Raw genomic sequence first — 16686 nt, 5'->3', positions numbered from 1 at the left:
CACCTCTCCCATGCAATCGCAGAAGGTGCAACATTTGCCCCTTTACCTCTTCCATGCTCACCATCCAAGGTACCAAACACTCATTTCAGATTAAGCAGCGTTTCACTTGTCCCTCTTTCAATTTGGTCTATTGCATTTGTTACTCCCAATGTGGTCTCCTCTATATCCGATCGACAAAACGCCGACTGGGTGATCGCTTTGCTGAGCTCCTTCGGTCTGTACACCATCTGGTCCCGGACCTTCCCATGGCTTGCCACTTTAACACCCAATCCTGCTCCCATACCCACATGTCTGTCCTTGTCCTGCTGCAATGTTCCAGTGAGGCTCAACGCAAACTGGAGGAACAGCGTCTCATCTTCCGACTAGGCACGTTACAGCCCGCCGGCCTCAACACTGAATTCAACAACTTCAGATGATTATCCCATCTCGACCCCTCTGTTTTCATTCTGCTCCATAATTTTATTTCATTTTTTTTCTACTGTTCTGTACTTCTTATTTCTTGATTGTCTCTTTCTCTCGCTCCCCACACTCTCATCACATTTTTCCTCTCCTTTTCCCCCTTTGCTACTCTTCTCCCCTATTTTCCATTTTGTCTCTGCTTCACCCATCCCCCCCATATTTTGTCACATAGCCCTGGCTTCTGCCTTGGTCATTCCCAGCTCCTAAACTCCCTATAATCTCTATGCACTGTCATTATCATCTCTTTATTGATACCTTTGTTTCTGGAGCCATGACTCACCTTCTCTCAGCCTAATATAAATACATTTCCTGAAGAAGGGCTAATGCCCGAAACGTCGATTCTCCTGTTCCCTAGATGCTGCCTGACCTGCTGCGCTTTTCCAGCAACACATTTCCATCTCTGATCTCCAGCATCTGCAGACCTCACTTTCTCCTAATATAAATACCTCCCTATTTCTCCCTTTTTTTTAAAGCTTTGACAAAGGGTCAGTTAGACTCGAAATGTCAGCTCTTTTCTCTCCTTACAGATGCTGCCAGACTTGCCGAGATTTTCCAGCATTTTCTCTCTCAAGAGGTGACCTCCAACAGTCATTGTCTCAATTGGAGCCCGATATCATGAAACTTGCAGAAAATCACCAAGCTCAAGGATTGCATTAGGACAGATAGATGTTAATTTCGTTGGCTTTTTAAAAATTTTGTGCAGTACATCAGAATGTTCATTTTCTTGGTGTTTAATAATAAATCATTTGCTGTTTGTGTTGTACGTCTGTTTGAAAGGGGAGCCCTGGAACCTGAGAGAAGCTCCTATTGGGGCACGGCCAAAACACAGTTGAGAATCACTGATTAAAAAGCTCACATCTCACACTTCCTCCTGATGAAGGAGCAGCAATCCAAAAGCCAGTACTTCCAATAAACCTGTGAGCTCAAAACATCGATTCTCCTGCTCCTCAGATGCTGCCTGACCAGCTGAGAGTTTTGACTCTGATCTCCAACATCTGCGGTTCTCACTTTTTCCCCTATATAACCTGCTGTGTGATTTTTAACTTTGTCTACCCCAGTCCAACACTGGCACCACCACATCACAACTGTATTCCTGTGCATTCGAAGTTGGTTAAGTCCTTCAAATTTTCTGCGCATTGGATAGTCTCCAAATCAGATCCCTACCTCCCCTTTGCTTTCACCTTCATTTCTATTACCTACATTTAAAGTGGTCTCTGTCTGACATGTCAGCTCCATTTTCACTATTATTTAAAATGATTGATCTCTTGCAGTCCTCTGCATAATCACTTGTCTCTGAAACATTGGTCTTCATGACCACTGTATCTCAGGTTCATGTTCAGGACGTTTAAACACTCCTAACCCCTACCATGAGAAACAGAGATTGGAGCATAACAGACCTCTGAACCTGACCTAACTTGCCGCCTGGGATTCACATAATCATGTTTCATTAGTTGTAAAAAAAAGAGATTGGGGAGGGTTAGGGCATAGGCATCATGGGCACATATCATACTCACCAATTCAGGGAAAAGCTAACCTGGAGCAATGGCCCCTCAGCAGTCACCCACAGCCCATGCCAGGTGATTTGGAACACAGTCAGGGTAACTGAAGGTGGTGGAGTGTAAGTCAGTTGATCAGACTGTGTTAGTGAAGAAGATTCTGTTGGAGTGTGGCAGATTCCAAGCAGCAGACGTTTGGTCAGGGGCAACGATAACCGCTCCTTGGGCCTGGGTATTCTGTTACGGGGAGGCAACTTCACCATCTCCGAGGTTAAGGAGGTGGTGGGCGGGCACCTCCTCGTCACTGATGTCATGTACAGAAACGCTCTCTTGAGACTAATCAACGTGTACGCCCCAGCGGGTAAGAGTGAACGGTTGGCCGTCCTGCAACAGCTTCCATTGTTGCTGGCTATGTCCAGGCCAGTCATTCTGGCCGGAGACTTCAACTGTATCATTGATGCAGATGGACGATCCGGCGGGGGGGGGACAGTAAACTGGACGCCACGTCCAGAACCCTGATGGACACGGTAAAAGATGCCAAGCTGCACGACATCTTCATCACCCCTGCAGACGGAGCGCAGCGTAGATACACCTGGTCACGGGCAGACAGGTCTATCTGCTCAAGGATAGATTACCTGTTTGTGTCCCAAACGCTCTCAGTCAGATCCACCGACGTCAAGCCGGTGTTCTTCTCTGACCACTGCCTCCTGCTGGCCGACTGTCCCCTACAGGACAAGCAGTGGGCTGGTAAGGGAACGTGGAAACTGAACACCAAGCTTTTGACCCTGGGAAACATTGAGGAGCTCAAGAGGGACTACGCAGGTTGGAGAAACGTGAAGCCCCTCTTTGATTCCCCAGCAGACTGGTGGGAAACAGTAAAAGGGAACATCAAGAGGTTCTTCATCCTCAAGGTGTTCAGGAGGCGAGAGAGAGGCGGGGAAACTGTCCCAGCTCCAGGAAAGTATGCAGAACCTGCTCCTGCTGCAGACGATGGGGGTCGATGTCACGGAGGACCTCAAAGAGGTGAAGGGCCAGCAAGCCTCACTCTTGCTTCGGAGGCCTCCAAGATAATCTTCCGGTCCAGGGTCCGCTCGGTGGAGCAGGACGAGACGTGCTCACGTTTCTTCTTCCAGAAGGTGCACAAAGAGAGCTCCGTGCTCAGCAGCCTGAAGGAAGAAGATGGCTCGGTAAAGTCATCTCAGGCTGACATCATGAGGACCAGCAAATCCTTCTATGCCAGTCTGTATGACTCGAAGCCAACCGACAGCGCGGACTCCCAGTCATTCCTGTCCTCTATCACGGAGGTCCTAGACGACGGAACACGAGAGAGGCTGGACCAGCCGCTATCTCTGGATGAGCTGACCAAGGCCCTCGAGTCCTTCGAAAAGAATAAAATTCCCGGAAGCGACAACTTACTGGTCGAGCTCTATTCTGCTCTTTGGGACTTGATTGGCCAGGACATGCTGGAGTTGGATGTCAGTATGCTTCGGGCAGGTACCATGAGTGAATCCATGAGGAAAGGCATCATCACCCTCATCTACAAGCAGAAGGGGGAGAGGGAGGAACTCAAAAATTGGAGACCAATCTCACTGTTAAACACAGACTACAAAATCTTGTCAAAGGTCATCGCCAACCGGGTCAGGTCTGCTCTGGGGTCAGTGACTCACCCTGAACAAATCGGTGCTGTACCGGCAGGAAGATCGCTGAGAGTCTCGCACTCCTCAGGGATACGATCGCCTACGTGCAGGACAGGGGGGTGGACACCTGCCTCATCAGCCTGGACCAGGAGAAAGCCTTTGACAGGATATCACACACGTATATGAGAGATGTTGTCTCCAAAATGGGCTTTGGGGAGGGAATCTGCAATTGGATCAGACTGCTCTACACCAACATTGTCAGTGAAGAAGGGCTTATGCCCGAAACGTCGATTCTACTGTTCCCTGGATGCTGCCTGACCTGCGCTTCTCCAGCAACAATTTTCAGCTCAGTGCAGTCTCAATCAATGGGTGGGAATCAGATAGCTTCCCAGTCAGATCTGGAGTCAGGCAGGGCTGCCCTCTCTCTCCTGCCTTGTTGGTGTGCTGCATAGAGCCATTTGTCGAGCCCATCAGGAAGGATGCGTGTCTGAGAGGGGTGACTATTCCTGGCAGCAGGGGCCTGCAGGTTAAGGCCTCCCTGTACATGGATGACGTCGCCATTTTCTGCTCGGAGCCGCTGTCCGTGCACAGACACATGTGCATCTGTGACCAGTTCGAACGGGCCTCAGGGGCCAAGGTAAACCGAGGCAAGAGCGAAGCCATGCTCTTCGGGAACTGGGCCGACCAATCCTCGATCCCCTTCACCGTCAGGACCGACTACCTGAAGGTGCTGGGGATTTGGTTCGGGGGGGGGGGGGCGGGGTTGGGGCGTGTGCCAAGTCTTGGGAGGAGCATATCAGCAAAGTGAGGCAGGAACTGGGCAGATGGAAGTTATGGTCGCTCTCCATCGCGGGAAAAAACCTGGTCATCAGGTGTGAGGCACTGTCATTGCTGTTGTGTGTGCCACAGGTCTGGCCTATTCCCAGAACCTGTGCCGCTGCAGTCACCCGGGCCATCTTCCAGTTTATATGGAGGTCAAAGATGGACCGGGTCCGAAGGGACTCGCTGTACAAAGATCTGGGCAACGGGGGAAAAAATACACCCAATGCCACCCTGACCCTGATGGCCACCTTTGTGTGTGGCTGCATCAAGCTGTGAGTGGATCCCCGGTACGCAAACACCAAGTGTCACTACGTACTGAAGTTCTACCTGTCCCCGGTGTTGCGAAGGATGGGCCTGGCCTCGTTGCCGCGGAATGCTCCGAGTAGTTGGACTGTTCTGTGTCACCTGTCCTTCGTGGAGAAATTTATCAAGAAAAACACCTTTGACCACAAGTCCATCAGGAAGTGGTCAGCACGTAGTGTCCTTGAGACCCTTCGGGAAAAGGAGAGGGTGGATCCTGTCGAACGGTTCCCTGAGCAGACTGTCAAAGCCATTTGGCAGAATGCCTCATCGCCAGAACTTTCCAACAAGCACCAAGACATGGCTTGGCTGGTGGTGAGAAGGGCTCTGCCTGTGAGATCCTTTATGCAGGCCCGGACTCTCAGCCGCACCGCACGCTGCCCTCGAAGCGGCTGCGGGGGGGACGAGACTGTCACACACCTCCTTCTGGAATGTGCCTATGCAGAGGAAGTCTGGAGAGGAATGCAGTGGTGTCTGTCGAGGTTCGTCCCGAGCAGCGCCGTGACGCGGGACTCCGTGCTCTACGGTCTGTTCCCCGGGACGCACACCGAGACGAACATCAACTGTGCCTGGAGGATCATGAACTCGGTGAAGGACGCTCTCTGGGCAGTCCAAAACCTGTTGATCTTCCAGCTGAAGGAGTTGACCCCGACTGAGTGTTGCAGACTGGCACATTCCAAGGTCCAGGACTACGTGCTGAGGGACGCGCTGAAGCTTGGGGCAGCTGCCGCCAAGGCGCGGTGGGGAAAGACCACCGTGTAACATCTGCCTGCCTAACGAAGAACAGGGGGCCACGTAGTCATTTGGGCTCCGCTGATGCCTCAACAGAAAATCTGGATAGTAAATGTACAGACTTGTATATAGGAAAAATAAATATCGATATCTGTATGGAAAGAAATGTAATGTGTGTATAAGAATGGCATGACCAATTGTATAGAGATCCAAATAATTGTATGAATAAAGTTTATTGTTGAAATAAAAAAAGCAGACGTGTACTGGCTGCAGGATTTCCCCAGCGCTGGGTATTTCGATGTGACCTTCAGGAGCGTGAAGCAGTGTGAGCAGCTCCTGAAGGTATTCAAGGAGAAGGAGGGGGAGCCTCTGTTCTCCATCCTGTCTGTGGTGCCATTGATTGTGCTTCCTGCACAGAGGAGTCAGGTTGTTACAATCCACATGTACAACCCCCCCACGTCCCAGCAGCTGATGTCCTGACCTTCCTGAGAGGGTACGTCCAGTTGGAAGGAGACATCACTGATGTAGTGGAGCAATTCCGAATCTGGACCAGCAAGCGGCAGGTCAAGGTAACCCTGAGGGTGGACCCCCCAGTGGAAACATCCTCCACCCACCCTCCAGCTTCGCAATCGGAGGGAGCAGGGGCTACCTCACACATGCAGGGCAGCTTAAAGTGTGCCGCACCTGCGGGAGGTCAGGACACATGGCAGTGGGCTGTGAGGTGACCATCTGCAGGAACTGTAAGCAGGAGGGTCACCTGACCAAGGACTGTAAGGAGGTTAAGAACGGTGTGGAGAGGCAGGTCACATGTACAAGACCTGCCCAAGACGAAGGACTGCCACCAACACACAGATGGCTGGAGGAGGCATTGTGAGCCGTGGACCCCCAAAGACTAGCAGGTCCAACCAGACAGCAGGGAAACGGAGTCTGGGGGCACCCAGAAGGAAGCACAGGCTGAGGTGGAGCAGACAGCAGCCAGCGGAGAGGTACAGCAGCTGACCTAAGCTCCAGCTGGACAGACAGAGGCAATGGAGGAGGAGGGAACCAAGGAGGCAGAGGAGTAGATACCTGTGAAAAACAGGAAAAAGGAAAACCCAACAGGTCCCCAAAACCTCCCAAAGGGGGAAACAGCAGCTGCACGGGGAGGATACAGGCAGCTCTTCAGACGGTGAAGAGGGACGCAATGAGGGTCATCACCAGAAGAAGAGATAGAGTGCCGCGGGGAGAAAGGAGGGTAGCACCCTTCCAACCAGGAAACGATGAACTCTCTGACGTAACTGGCAAAGCCCAGCACACACCCGGGAGGTACCCACATCTCCAGGTAACTTCTTGGCCTTTTGGCTAAAAAAAAGTGTCTGTTCTTATCAGGATGAGTATCGAGTTGCGAGTCAGAGCTAGTAGAGATCATCGCTGCATTGTGTTTGGATGTTGGAGGATCATTTGGTTATGCTGACCTGCTTTTGGTGGATCTTCATGCTGGCTTCGGCCTAACGCCAATTCAGGGACCACCCAACCTCAGAGCTATGGCCTCAACAGCTGCCCGCAGCCCTGGGCAGGGCGTTCGCAACACAGTCCGGGTATCTGTCAAGAAGGTGGAAGAGCGTACACCAGTCGATCGGACGGTGTTCGTCAAGAAGATTCTGCTCGAGTGCTGTCGGTTCGCCGCAGCAGACGTGTACTGCCTGCAGGATTTCCCTGGGGCAGGCTACTTAGATGTCACCTTCAGGGGCGTGAAGCAATGTGAGCAGCTCCTGAAGGTCTTCAAGGAGAAGGAAGGGGAGCCGCTGTTCTCCATCTTGTCGGCGGTCCCCTTGTGTGTGCTTCCTGCACAGAGGAGCCGGGTTGTTACAATCCATATGTACAACCCCCACGTCCCAGCAGCCGATGTCCTGACCTTCCTGAGAAGATACGTCCGGGTCGAGGGACAAAGCACCGATGTGGTTGACCCTTTCGGGATCTGGACCAGCAAACGACATGTCAAGATAACCCTGAGGGTGTACGCCAGCGGGAATATCCTCCACCCACCCTCCAGCTTTGCTATCAGAGGGAGCAGAGGGTACCTGACTTATGCAGGGCAGCCGAAAGTGTGCCGAACCTGTGGGAGGTCAGGCCACATGGCGGCGGACTGCAAGGTCACGATCTGTCGCAATTGCAAGAAGGAGGGCCACCCGACCAAAGACTGCAAGGAGGAAAAGAACTGCAATCTGTGCGGGGAGGCGGGCCACGTGTACAGGGCCTGCCCAAGACGAGGGGCCGCCACCTACACGCAGATGGCCGGAGGCGGGCCACAAAAGGACGGCAAGGCACCGCAAACCGGCAAGGAAATGGTGTCAGGAGGCATGCAACAGGAAGGACAGGCCGGAGCAGAGCAGATGACAGCTACCGGAGAGGTACAGCTGCCGAGCGAAGCTCCAACAGGACAGGAGGAGGAGGCGGAGAAGGGAAAGAAGGAGGCAGAGGAATGGACCGTGGTGAAAAACAGGAAGAGGAAAACCCACCCGGTCACCAAGACCTCCCAGAAAAAGGGGAAAATGCAGCTGCAGGTGGAAGACACGGACAGCTCTTCGGAGGGTGAGGACGGAAGAAAGGAGGGTCGTCACCAAAAGAAGAGGCAGAACGCTGCGAGGAGAAAGGAGAGCAGCAACTGCCAACCAAGGGACGAGCCTCCTGAGGAAATGGGAAACCACCACCCCCCACCAGGTGAAAGCCAGGAGGGCCCCACCGCCACACAGCTCCAGGTCACTGGGAGCAGCGACCCTCTGACAGCCCCGCTGTCAGATATAGAAACAGACAGCGTGGACCCTGGTCTTGGCCCAATGACACCGAAGCGGGCAAATGGGCCGAGTGAGGAACTGGACAGCTACCTCAGCCCTGCGAGGGTCCAGCAGTTTGCGTACTGCACGGGGATGCAGACAGCTACCCCAGAGGGGCAGGACCAGCGACAATCGGACATGGGTAACCTTACAACCTGTTAACAAAATGGGGTTTAAAATTGCAACCATCAATGTGCGCAGCATAAAATCTGCTGCGCGATGTGTTTCAACACTGGCCTTCCTGGCCAACGTGAAAGCTGATGTCCTGTTTCTGCAGGAGTGTGGGATACCGCACCTCAGCAGTTACAGGAGATGGTCGGGCTTGTGGGCCCATGGGCCGTCAGTTTGGTCGGGGGGCAATGATAACCGCTCCTCAGGCCTGGGTATTCTGTTACGGGGAGGCAACTTCACCATCTCCGAGGTTAAGGAGGTGGTGAGCAGGCACCTCCTTGTCACCGACATCATGTACAGGAATGCTCCCCTGAGACTGATTAATGTGTACGCCCCAGCGGGTAAGAGTGAACGGTTGGCCGTCCTGCAGCAGCTTCCACTGTTGCTGGCTATGTCCAGGCCGGTCATTCTGGCCGGAGACTTCAACTGTATCATTGATGCAGATGGACGATCCGGCGGGGGGGACAGTAAACTGGACGCCACGTCCAGAGCCCTGATGGACACGGTAAAAGATGCCAAGCTGCACGACGTCTTCAGCGCCCCTGCAGACGGAGCGCAGCGTAGATATACATGGTCATGGGCAGACGGGTCTATCTGCTCAAGGATAGATTACCTGCTTGTGTCCCGAACGCTCTTGGTCAGATCCACCGACGTCAAGCCGGTGTTCTTCTCTGACCACTGCCTCCTGCTGGCCGACTGTCACCTACAGGACAAGCAGCGGGCTGGTAAGGGAACGTGGAAGCTGAACACTAAGCTGTTGACCCCAGGAAACACTGAGAAGCTCAAGAGGGACTACGCAGGTTGGAGAACCGTGAAGCCCCTCCTTTGAGTCCCCAGCGGACTGGTGGGAAACAGTAAAAGGGAACATCAAGAGGTTCTTCATCCTCAAGGTGTTCAGGAGGCGAGAGAGAGACGGGGAAAACTGTCCCAGCTCCAGGAAAGTATGCAGAACCTGCTCCTGCTGCAGACGTTGGGGGTCGATGTCACGGAGGACCTCAAGGAGGTGAAGGGCCAGCAAGCCTCACTCTTTGCCTCGGAGGCCTCCAAGATAATCTTCCGGTCCAGGGTCCGCTCAGTGGAGCAGGACGAGACGTGCTCACGTTTCTTCTTCCAGAAGGTGCACAAAGAGAGCTCCGTGCTCAGCAGCCTGAAGGAAGAAGATGGCTCGGTAACGTCATCTCAGGCTGACATCATGAGGATCAGCAAATCCTTCTATGCCAGTCTGTATGACTCGAAGCCAACCGACAGCGGCTCCCAGTCGTTCCTGTCCTCTATCACGGAGGTCTTAGGCGACGGAACACGGGAGAGGCTGGACCAGCCGCTATCTCTGGATGAGCTGACCAAGGCCCTCGAGTCCTTCGAAAAGAATAAAACTCCCGGAAGCGACGGCTTACCGGTCGAGCTCTATTCCGCTCTTTGGGACTTGATTGGTCGGGACCTGCTGGAGGTGTATGTCAGTATGCTTCGGGCAGGTACCATGAGTGAATCCATGAGGAAAGGCATCATCACCCTCATCTACAAGCGGAAGGGGGAGAGGGAGGAACTCAAAAATTGGAGACCAATCTCACTGTTAAACACAGACTACAAAATCTTGTCAAAGGTCATCGCCAACCGGGTCAGGTCTGCTCTGGGATCGGTGATTCACCCTGACCAAATCTGCGCTGTACCGGGCAGGAAGATCGCTGAGAGTCTCGCACTCCTCAGGGATACGATTGTCTACGTGCAGGACAGGGGGGTGGACACCTGCCTTATCAGCCTGGACCAGGAGAAAGCCTTTGACAGGATTTCACATACATATGAGAGATGTCCTCTCCAAAATGTACTTTGGGGAGGGAATCTGCAATTAGATCAGATTGCACTACACCAACATTGTCAGTGCAGTCTCAATCAATGGGTGGGAATCAGATAGCTTCCCAGTCAGATCTGGAGTCAGGCAGGGCTGCCCTCTCTCTCCTGCCTTGTTTGTGTGCTGCATAGAGCCATTTGCCGAGTCCATCAGGAAAGATGCGTGTCTGAGAGGGGTGACTATTCCTGGCAGCGGGGGTCTGCAGGTTAAGGCCTCCCTGTACATGGATGATGTCGCCGTTTTCTGCTCGGATCAGCTGTCCGTGCACAGACTCATGTGCATCTGTGACCAGTTCGAGCTGGCCTCGGGGGCCAAGGTAAACCGAGGCAAGAGTGAAGCCATGCTCTTCGGGAACTGGGCCGACCAATCCTCGATCCCCTTCACCGTCAGGACTGACCACCTGAAGGTGCTGGGTATTTGGTTCGGGGGGGCTGGGGCGTGCGCCAAGACCTGGGAGGAGCGGATCAGGAAGGTGAGACAGAAACTGGGCAGATGGGAGCAACGGTCGCTCTCCATCGCGGGTAAGAACCTGGTCATCAGGTGTGAGGTACTCTCTGTATTGTTATACGTGGCACAGGTCTGGCCTATCCCCAGAACCTGTGCCGCCGCAGTCACCCGGGCCATCTTCCACTTCGTGTGGAGATCAAAGATGGACCGGGTCCGAAGAGATGTAATGTACAAAGACCGGTGCAATGGGGGAAAAAACACACCCAATGCCACCCTCACCCTGATGGCCACCTTTGTGTGTGGCTGCATCAAGCTGTGCATGGATCCCCGGTACGCAAACACCAAGTGTCACTACGTACTGAGGTTCTACCTGTCCCCGGTGTTGCGAAGGATGGGCCTGGCCTCGCTGCCGCGGAACGCTCCGAGTAGTTGGACCGTTCCGTATCACCTGTCCTTCGTGGAGAGGTTTATGAAGAAAAACACCTTTGACCACAAATCCATCAGGAAGTGGTCAGCACGTAGTGTCCTTGAGACCCTTCGGGAAAAGGAGAGGGCGGATCCTATCGAGCGGTTCCCTGAGCAGACTGTCAAAGCCATTTGGCAGAATGCCTCATCGCCAGAACTTTCCAACAAGCACCAAGACATGGCTTGGCTGGTAGTGAGAAGGGCTCTGCCTGTGAGATCCTTTATGCACGCCCGGACTCTCTGCCGCACCGCACGCTGCCCTCGAAGCGGCTGTGGGGGGGACGAGACTGTCACACACCTCCTTCTGGAATGTGCCAATGCAGAGGAAGTCTGGAGAGGAATGCAGTGATGTTTGTCGAGGTTCGTCCCGAGTAGCGCCGTGACGCGGGACTCCGTGCTCTACAGTCTGTTCCCTGGGACGCACACCGAGACGAACATCAACTGTGCCTGGAGGATCATGAACTCGGTGAAGGACGCTCTCTGGGCGGTCCGAAACCTGTTGATCCTCCAGCTGAAGGAGTTGACCCCGACCGATTGTTGCAGACTGGCACATTCCAAGGTCCAGGACTGTGTTGAGGGACGCGCTGAAGCTTGGGGCAGCTGCTGCCAAGGCGCAGTGGGGAAAGACCACTGTGTAACATCTGCCTGCCGAAAGAAGAACAGGGGGCCACGTAGTCATTTGGGCTCCGCTGGCGCCTCAGCTAAAAATGTAATCGTACCGACCTCCTCACTCTCTCAGCAGAGCAGGTAAGGGCTGTTTGAAGGCTCGGTGACGTTTATTTAACGGCTTAAAAAAAACTTTCAAATTTAAATAAAGCGCGGTGCGGCACCGGAAGCTGGTGTAGCGCAAGCTTACCTGGGTAGGTTTTTTTCCCTATAAAAGTGCGCAGGAGAGGCTTGAAGTGTGTATACTTCAATACATGAAGTACACGGAATAAGGGAGGTGAACCTGCAGCGTGGGCTGGGACCTGGGACTTCGATGTTGTGGCTATTACGGAGACATGGGTAGAACAGGGACAGGATTGGCTGTTGCAGGTTCCAGGGTTTAAATGTTTTAGTAGGGTCAGAGGTGGGGGTAAAAGAGGGGGAGGTGTGGCATTGCTTGTCAAAGATAGTATTACAGTGGTGGAAAGGACGATGGATGAAGACTCGCCATCTGAGGTAGTTTGGGCTGAGGTTAGGAATAGGAAAGGTGAGCTCACCCTGTTAGGAGTTTTTTACAGGCCTCCTAATAGTCCTAGAAACGTAGAAGAAAGGATTGCGAGGATGATTCAAGAGAAGAGTGAAAGTAATAGGGTGGTTGTTATGGGGGACTTTAACTTTCCTGATATTGATTGGGAAAGCTATAGCTCAAGTTCGTTAGATGGGTCAGTGTTTGTCCAATGTGTGCAGGAGGGTTTCCTGACACAATATGTAGACAGGCCAACAAGAGGTGAGGCCACACTGGATTTGGTTCTGAGTAACGAACCAGGCCAGGTGTTAGAATTAGAGGTAGGTGAGCACTTTGGGGACAGTGACCACAATTCGGTGACTTTTACTCTAGTGATGGAGAGGGATAAGTGTGCACTGCAAGGCAAGAGTTATCGCTGGGGGCAGGGAAATTATGATGCGGTGAGGCATGACTTAGGATGCGTGGCTTGGAAAACTGGCTTCAAGGCTTGGGCGCAATTGATATGTGGAGCTTGTTCAAGGAGCAACTATTGAGTGTCCTTGATAAGTATGTACCCGTCAGGCAGGGAGGAAAGGGTTGTGTGAGGGAGCCGTGGTTTAATAAGGAATTGGAATCCCTTGTTAAAGGGAAGAGGGCGGCCTATGTAAAGATGAGGCGTGAAGGTTCAATTGGGGCGATTGAGAGTTATAAGGTAGCCAGGAAGGACCTGAAGAGAAAGCTAAGAGCAGCAAGGAGGGGACATGAAAGGTCCTTAGTTGGTAGGATTAGGGAAAACCCTAACTCTTTCTATAGGTATGTCAGGAATAAAAGAATGACTGGGGTAGGAATAGGTCCAGTCAAGGATAGTAGTGGGAAGTTGCGTGTGGAGGCTGAAGAGATTGGGGAGGCACTGAATGAATACTTTTCGTCAGTATTCACTCAGGAACAGGACATTGTTGCCGATGTGAATACTGAGTCACAATTAATTAGAATGGACGGCTTTGAGGTATGTAGGGAAGAGGTGTTGGAAATTCTGAAAAGGGTGAAAATAGATAAGTCCCCTGGGCCTGATGGCATTTATCCTAGGATTCTCTGGGAAGCAAGGGAGGAGATTGCAGAGCCATTGGCCTTGATTTTTATGTCCTCGTTGTTTACAGGAGTAGTGCCAGAAGATTGGAGGCTAGCAAATGTGGTTCCCTTGTTCAAGAAGGGGAGTAGGGATAACCCTAGTGACTATAGGCCGGTGAGTCTCACTTCTGTTGTGGGCAAAATCTTAGAGAGAATTCGAAGGGATAGGATTTATGAACATCTGGATAGGAATAATGTGATCAAGGATAGTCAGCATGGTTTGTGAAGGGCAGGTCGTGCCTCACAAACCTTATTGAATTCTTTGAGAAGGTGACTAAGGAGGTGGACGAGGGGAAAGCAGTAGATGTGGTGTATATGGATTTTAGTAAGGCGTTTGATAAGGTTCCCCATGGTAGGCTACTGCAAAAAATAGGGAGGTATGGCATTGAGGGTGAGTTGGAGGTTTGGATTAGGAATTGGCTGGCTGGAAGAAGACAGAGGGTAGTAGTTGATGGCAAAGGTTCATCTTGGAGTGCCGTCACTAGCGGTGTTCTGCAAGGATCTGTTTTGGGACCATTGCTGTTTGTCATTTTTATAAATGACCTGGAGGAGGGGTTAGAAGGTTGGGTGAGCAAGTTTGCAGATGATACGAAAGTCAGTGGAGTTGTTGACAGTGAGGAAGGATGTGTCAGGTTACAGCAGGATATAGATAAGTTGCAGAGCTGGGCAGAAAGGTGGCAAATGGAGTTCAATGTAGGTAAATGTGAGGTGATTCACTTTGGTAAGAGTAACAAAAAGATGGGGTACTGGGCTAATGGTCGGATACTTGGTAGTGTGGATGAGCAGAGGGATCTTGGTGTCCATGTACACAGATCTCTGAAAGTTGCCACCCAGGTAAATAGTGCGGTGAAGAAGGCATATGGCGTACTGGCTTTTATTGGTAGAGGAATTGAGTTCCGGAGTCCTGAGGTCATGTTGCAGTTGTATAAGACTCTGGTGCGGCCACATCTGGAGTATTGTGTGCAGTTTTGGTCGCCATACTATAGGAAAGATGTGGAGGCACTGGAACGGGTGCAGAGGAGGTTTACCAGGATGTTGCCTGGTATGGTAGGAAGATCGTATGAGGAAAGGCTGAGGCACTTGGGGCTGTTTTCATTGGAGAAAAGAAGGTTTAGGGGTGACTTGATAGAGGTGTACAAGATGATTAGGGGTTTAGATAGGGTTCACCATGAGAACCTTTTTCCACGTATGGAGTCAGCTATTACGAGGGGGCATAGCTTTAAATTAAGGGGTGGTAGGTATAGGACAGATGTTAGAGGTAGATTCTTTACTCAGCGAGTCGTGAGTTCATGGAATGCCCTGCCAGTAGCAGTGGTGGACTCTCCCTCTTTATGGGCATTTAAGCGGGCATTGGATAGGCATATGGAGGATAGTGGGCTAGTGTAGGTTAGGTGGGCTTGGATCGGCGCATCATCGAGGGCCAAAGGGCCTGTACTGCGCTGTATTTTTCTATGTTCTATGAATCGGTAATTGGATCAGACTGCTCTACACCAACATTGTCAGTGCAGTCTCAATCAATGGGTGGGAATCAGATAGCTTCCCAGTCAGATCTGGAGTCAGGCAGGGCTGCCCTCTCTCTCCTGCCTTGTTTGTGTGCTGCATAGAGCCATTTGCCGAGTCCATCAGGAAAGATGCGTGTCTGAGAGGGGTGACTATTCCTGGCAGCGGGGGTCTGCAGGTTAAGGCCTCCCTGTACATGGATGATGTCGCCGTTTTCTGCTCGGATCAGCTGTCCGTGCACAGACTCATGTGCATCTGTGACCAGTTCGAACGGGCCTCGGGGGCCAAGGTAAACCGAGGCAAGAGCGAAGCCATGCTTTTCGGGAACTGGGCCGACCAATCCTCGATCCCCTTCACCGTCAGGACTGACCACCTGAAGGTGCTGGGTATTTGGTTCGGGGGGGCTGGGGCGTGCACCAAGACCTGGGAGGAGCGGATCAGGAAGGTGAGACAGAAACTGGGCAGATGGGAGCAACGGTCGCTCTCCATCGCGGGTAAGAACCTGGTCATCAGGTGTGAGGTACTCTCTGTATTGTTATACGTGGCACAGGTCTGGCCTATCCCCAGAACCTGTGCTGCCGCAGTCACCCGGGCTATCTTCCACTTTGTGTGGAGATCAAAGATGGACCGGGTCCGAAGAGATGTAATGTACAAAGACCAGTGCAATGGGGGAAAAAACACACCCAATGCCACCCTCACCCTGATGGCCACCTTTGTGTGTGGCTGCATCAAGCTGTGCGTGGATCCCCGGTACGCAAACACCAAGTGTCACTACGTACTGAGGTTCTACCTGTCCCCGGTGTTGCGAAGGATGGGCCTGGCCTCGCTGCCGCGGAACGCTCCGAGTAGTTGGACCGTTCCGTATCACCTGTCCTTCGTGGAGAGGTTTATGAAGAAAAACACCTTTGACCACAAATCCATCAGGAAGTGGTCAGCACGTAGTGTCCTTGAGACCCTTCGGGAAAAGGAGAGGGCGGATCCTATCGAGCGGTTCCCTGAGCAGACTGTCAAAGCCATTTGGCAGAATGCCTCATCGCCAGAACTTTCCAACAAGCACCAAGACATGGCTTGGCTGGTGGTGAGAAGGGCTCTGCCTGTGAGATTCTTTATGCACGCCCGGACTCTCAGCCGCGCCGCACGCTGCCCTCGAAGCGGCTGCGGGGGGGACGAGACTGTCACACACCTCCTTCTGGAATGTGCCTATGCAGAGGAAGTCTGGAGAGGAATGCAGTGGTGTCTGTCGAGGTTCGTCCCGAGCAGCGCCGTGACGCGGGACTCCGTGCTCTACGGTCTGTTCCCCGGGACGCACACCGAGACGAACATCAACTGCACCTGGAGGATCATCAACTCGGTGAAGGACGCTCTCTGGGCGGTCCGAAACCTGTTGATCCTCCAGCTGAAGGAGTTGACCCCGACCGAGTGTTGCAGACTGGCACATTCCAAGGTCCAGGACTGTGTTGAGGGACGCGCTGAAGCTTGGGGCAGCTGCTGCCAAGGCGCAGTGGGGAAAGACCACCGTGTAACATCTGCCTGCCTAAAGAAGAACAGGGGGCCACGTAGTCATTTGGGCTCTGCTGGCGCCTCAGCTAAAAATGTAATCGTACCGACCTGTAAATAGGAATGGTTACTCGGTTTCGGTATGCAAACAAATGGAATGTTTACATATGTATGGCATGTCCAGTTGTATAGATCAACGTATTTATGAATAAAGTATATTTTT

General features: G+C 52.5%; 1 protein-coding gene across 1 annotated transcript in view; it reads left to right on the top strand.

Annotated features, from left to right (window-relative positions):
- Positions 1-1197, top strand: part of LOC148149328 (uncharacterized) — a 103036-nt gene extending 101839 nt beyond the window's left edge. Inside the window, exon 2 of the mRNA XM_087989509.1 lies at positions 987-1197. Coding sequence (XP_087845635.1) covers positions 987-1116 — 130 coding nt within the window. The 3' untranslated portion in view covers positions 1117-1197. The remainder of the gene's footprint in view (positions 1-986) is intronic.
- The last annotated feature ends 15489 nt before the right edge of the window (positions 1198-16686 follow it).

Source organism: Chiloscyllium plagiosum, unplaced genomic scaffold (assembly GCF_037043375.1).
Source record: "Chiloscyllium plagiosum isolate Xiang-an unplaced genomic scaffold, Cpla_swu_hap1 HiC_scaffold_8, whole genome shotgun sequence".
Taxonomy (NCBI): Eukaryota; Metazoa; Chordata; class Chondrichthyes; order Orectolobiformes; family Hemiscylliidae; genus Chiloscyllium; species Chiloscyllium plagiosum.
Note: the sequence above shows the minus strand (reverse complement) of the source record. Positions and strands in the feature narration are given on the sequence as shown.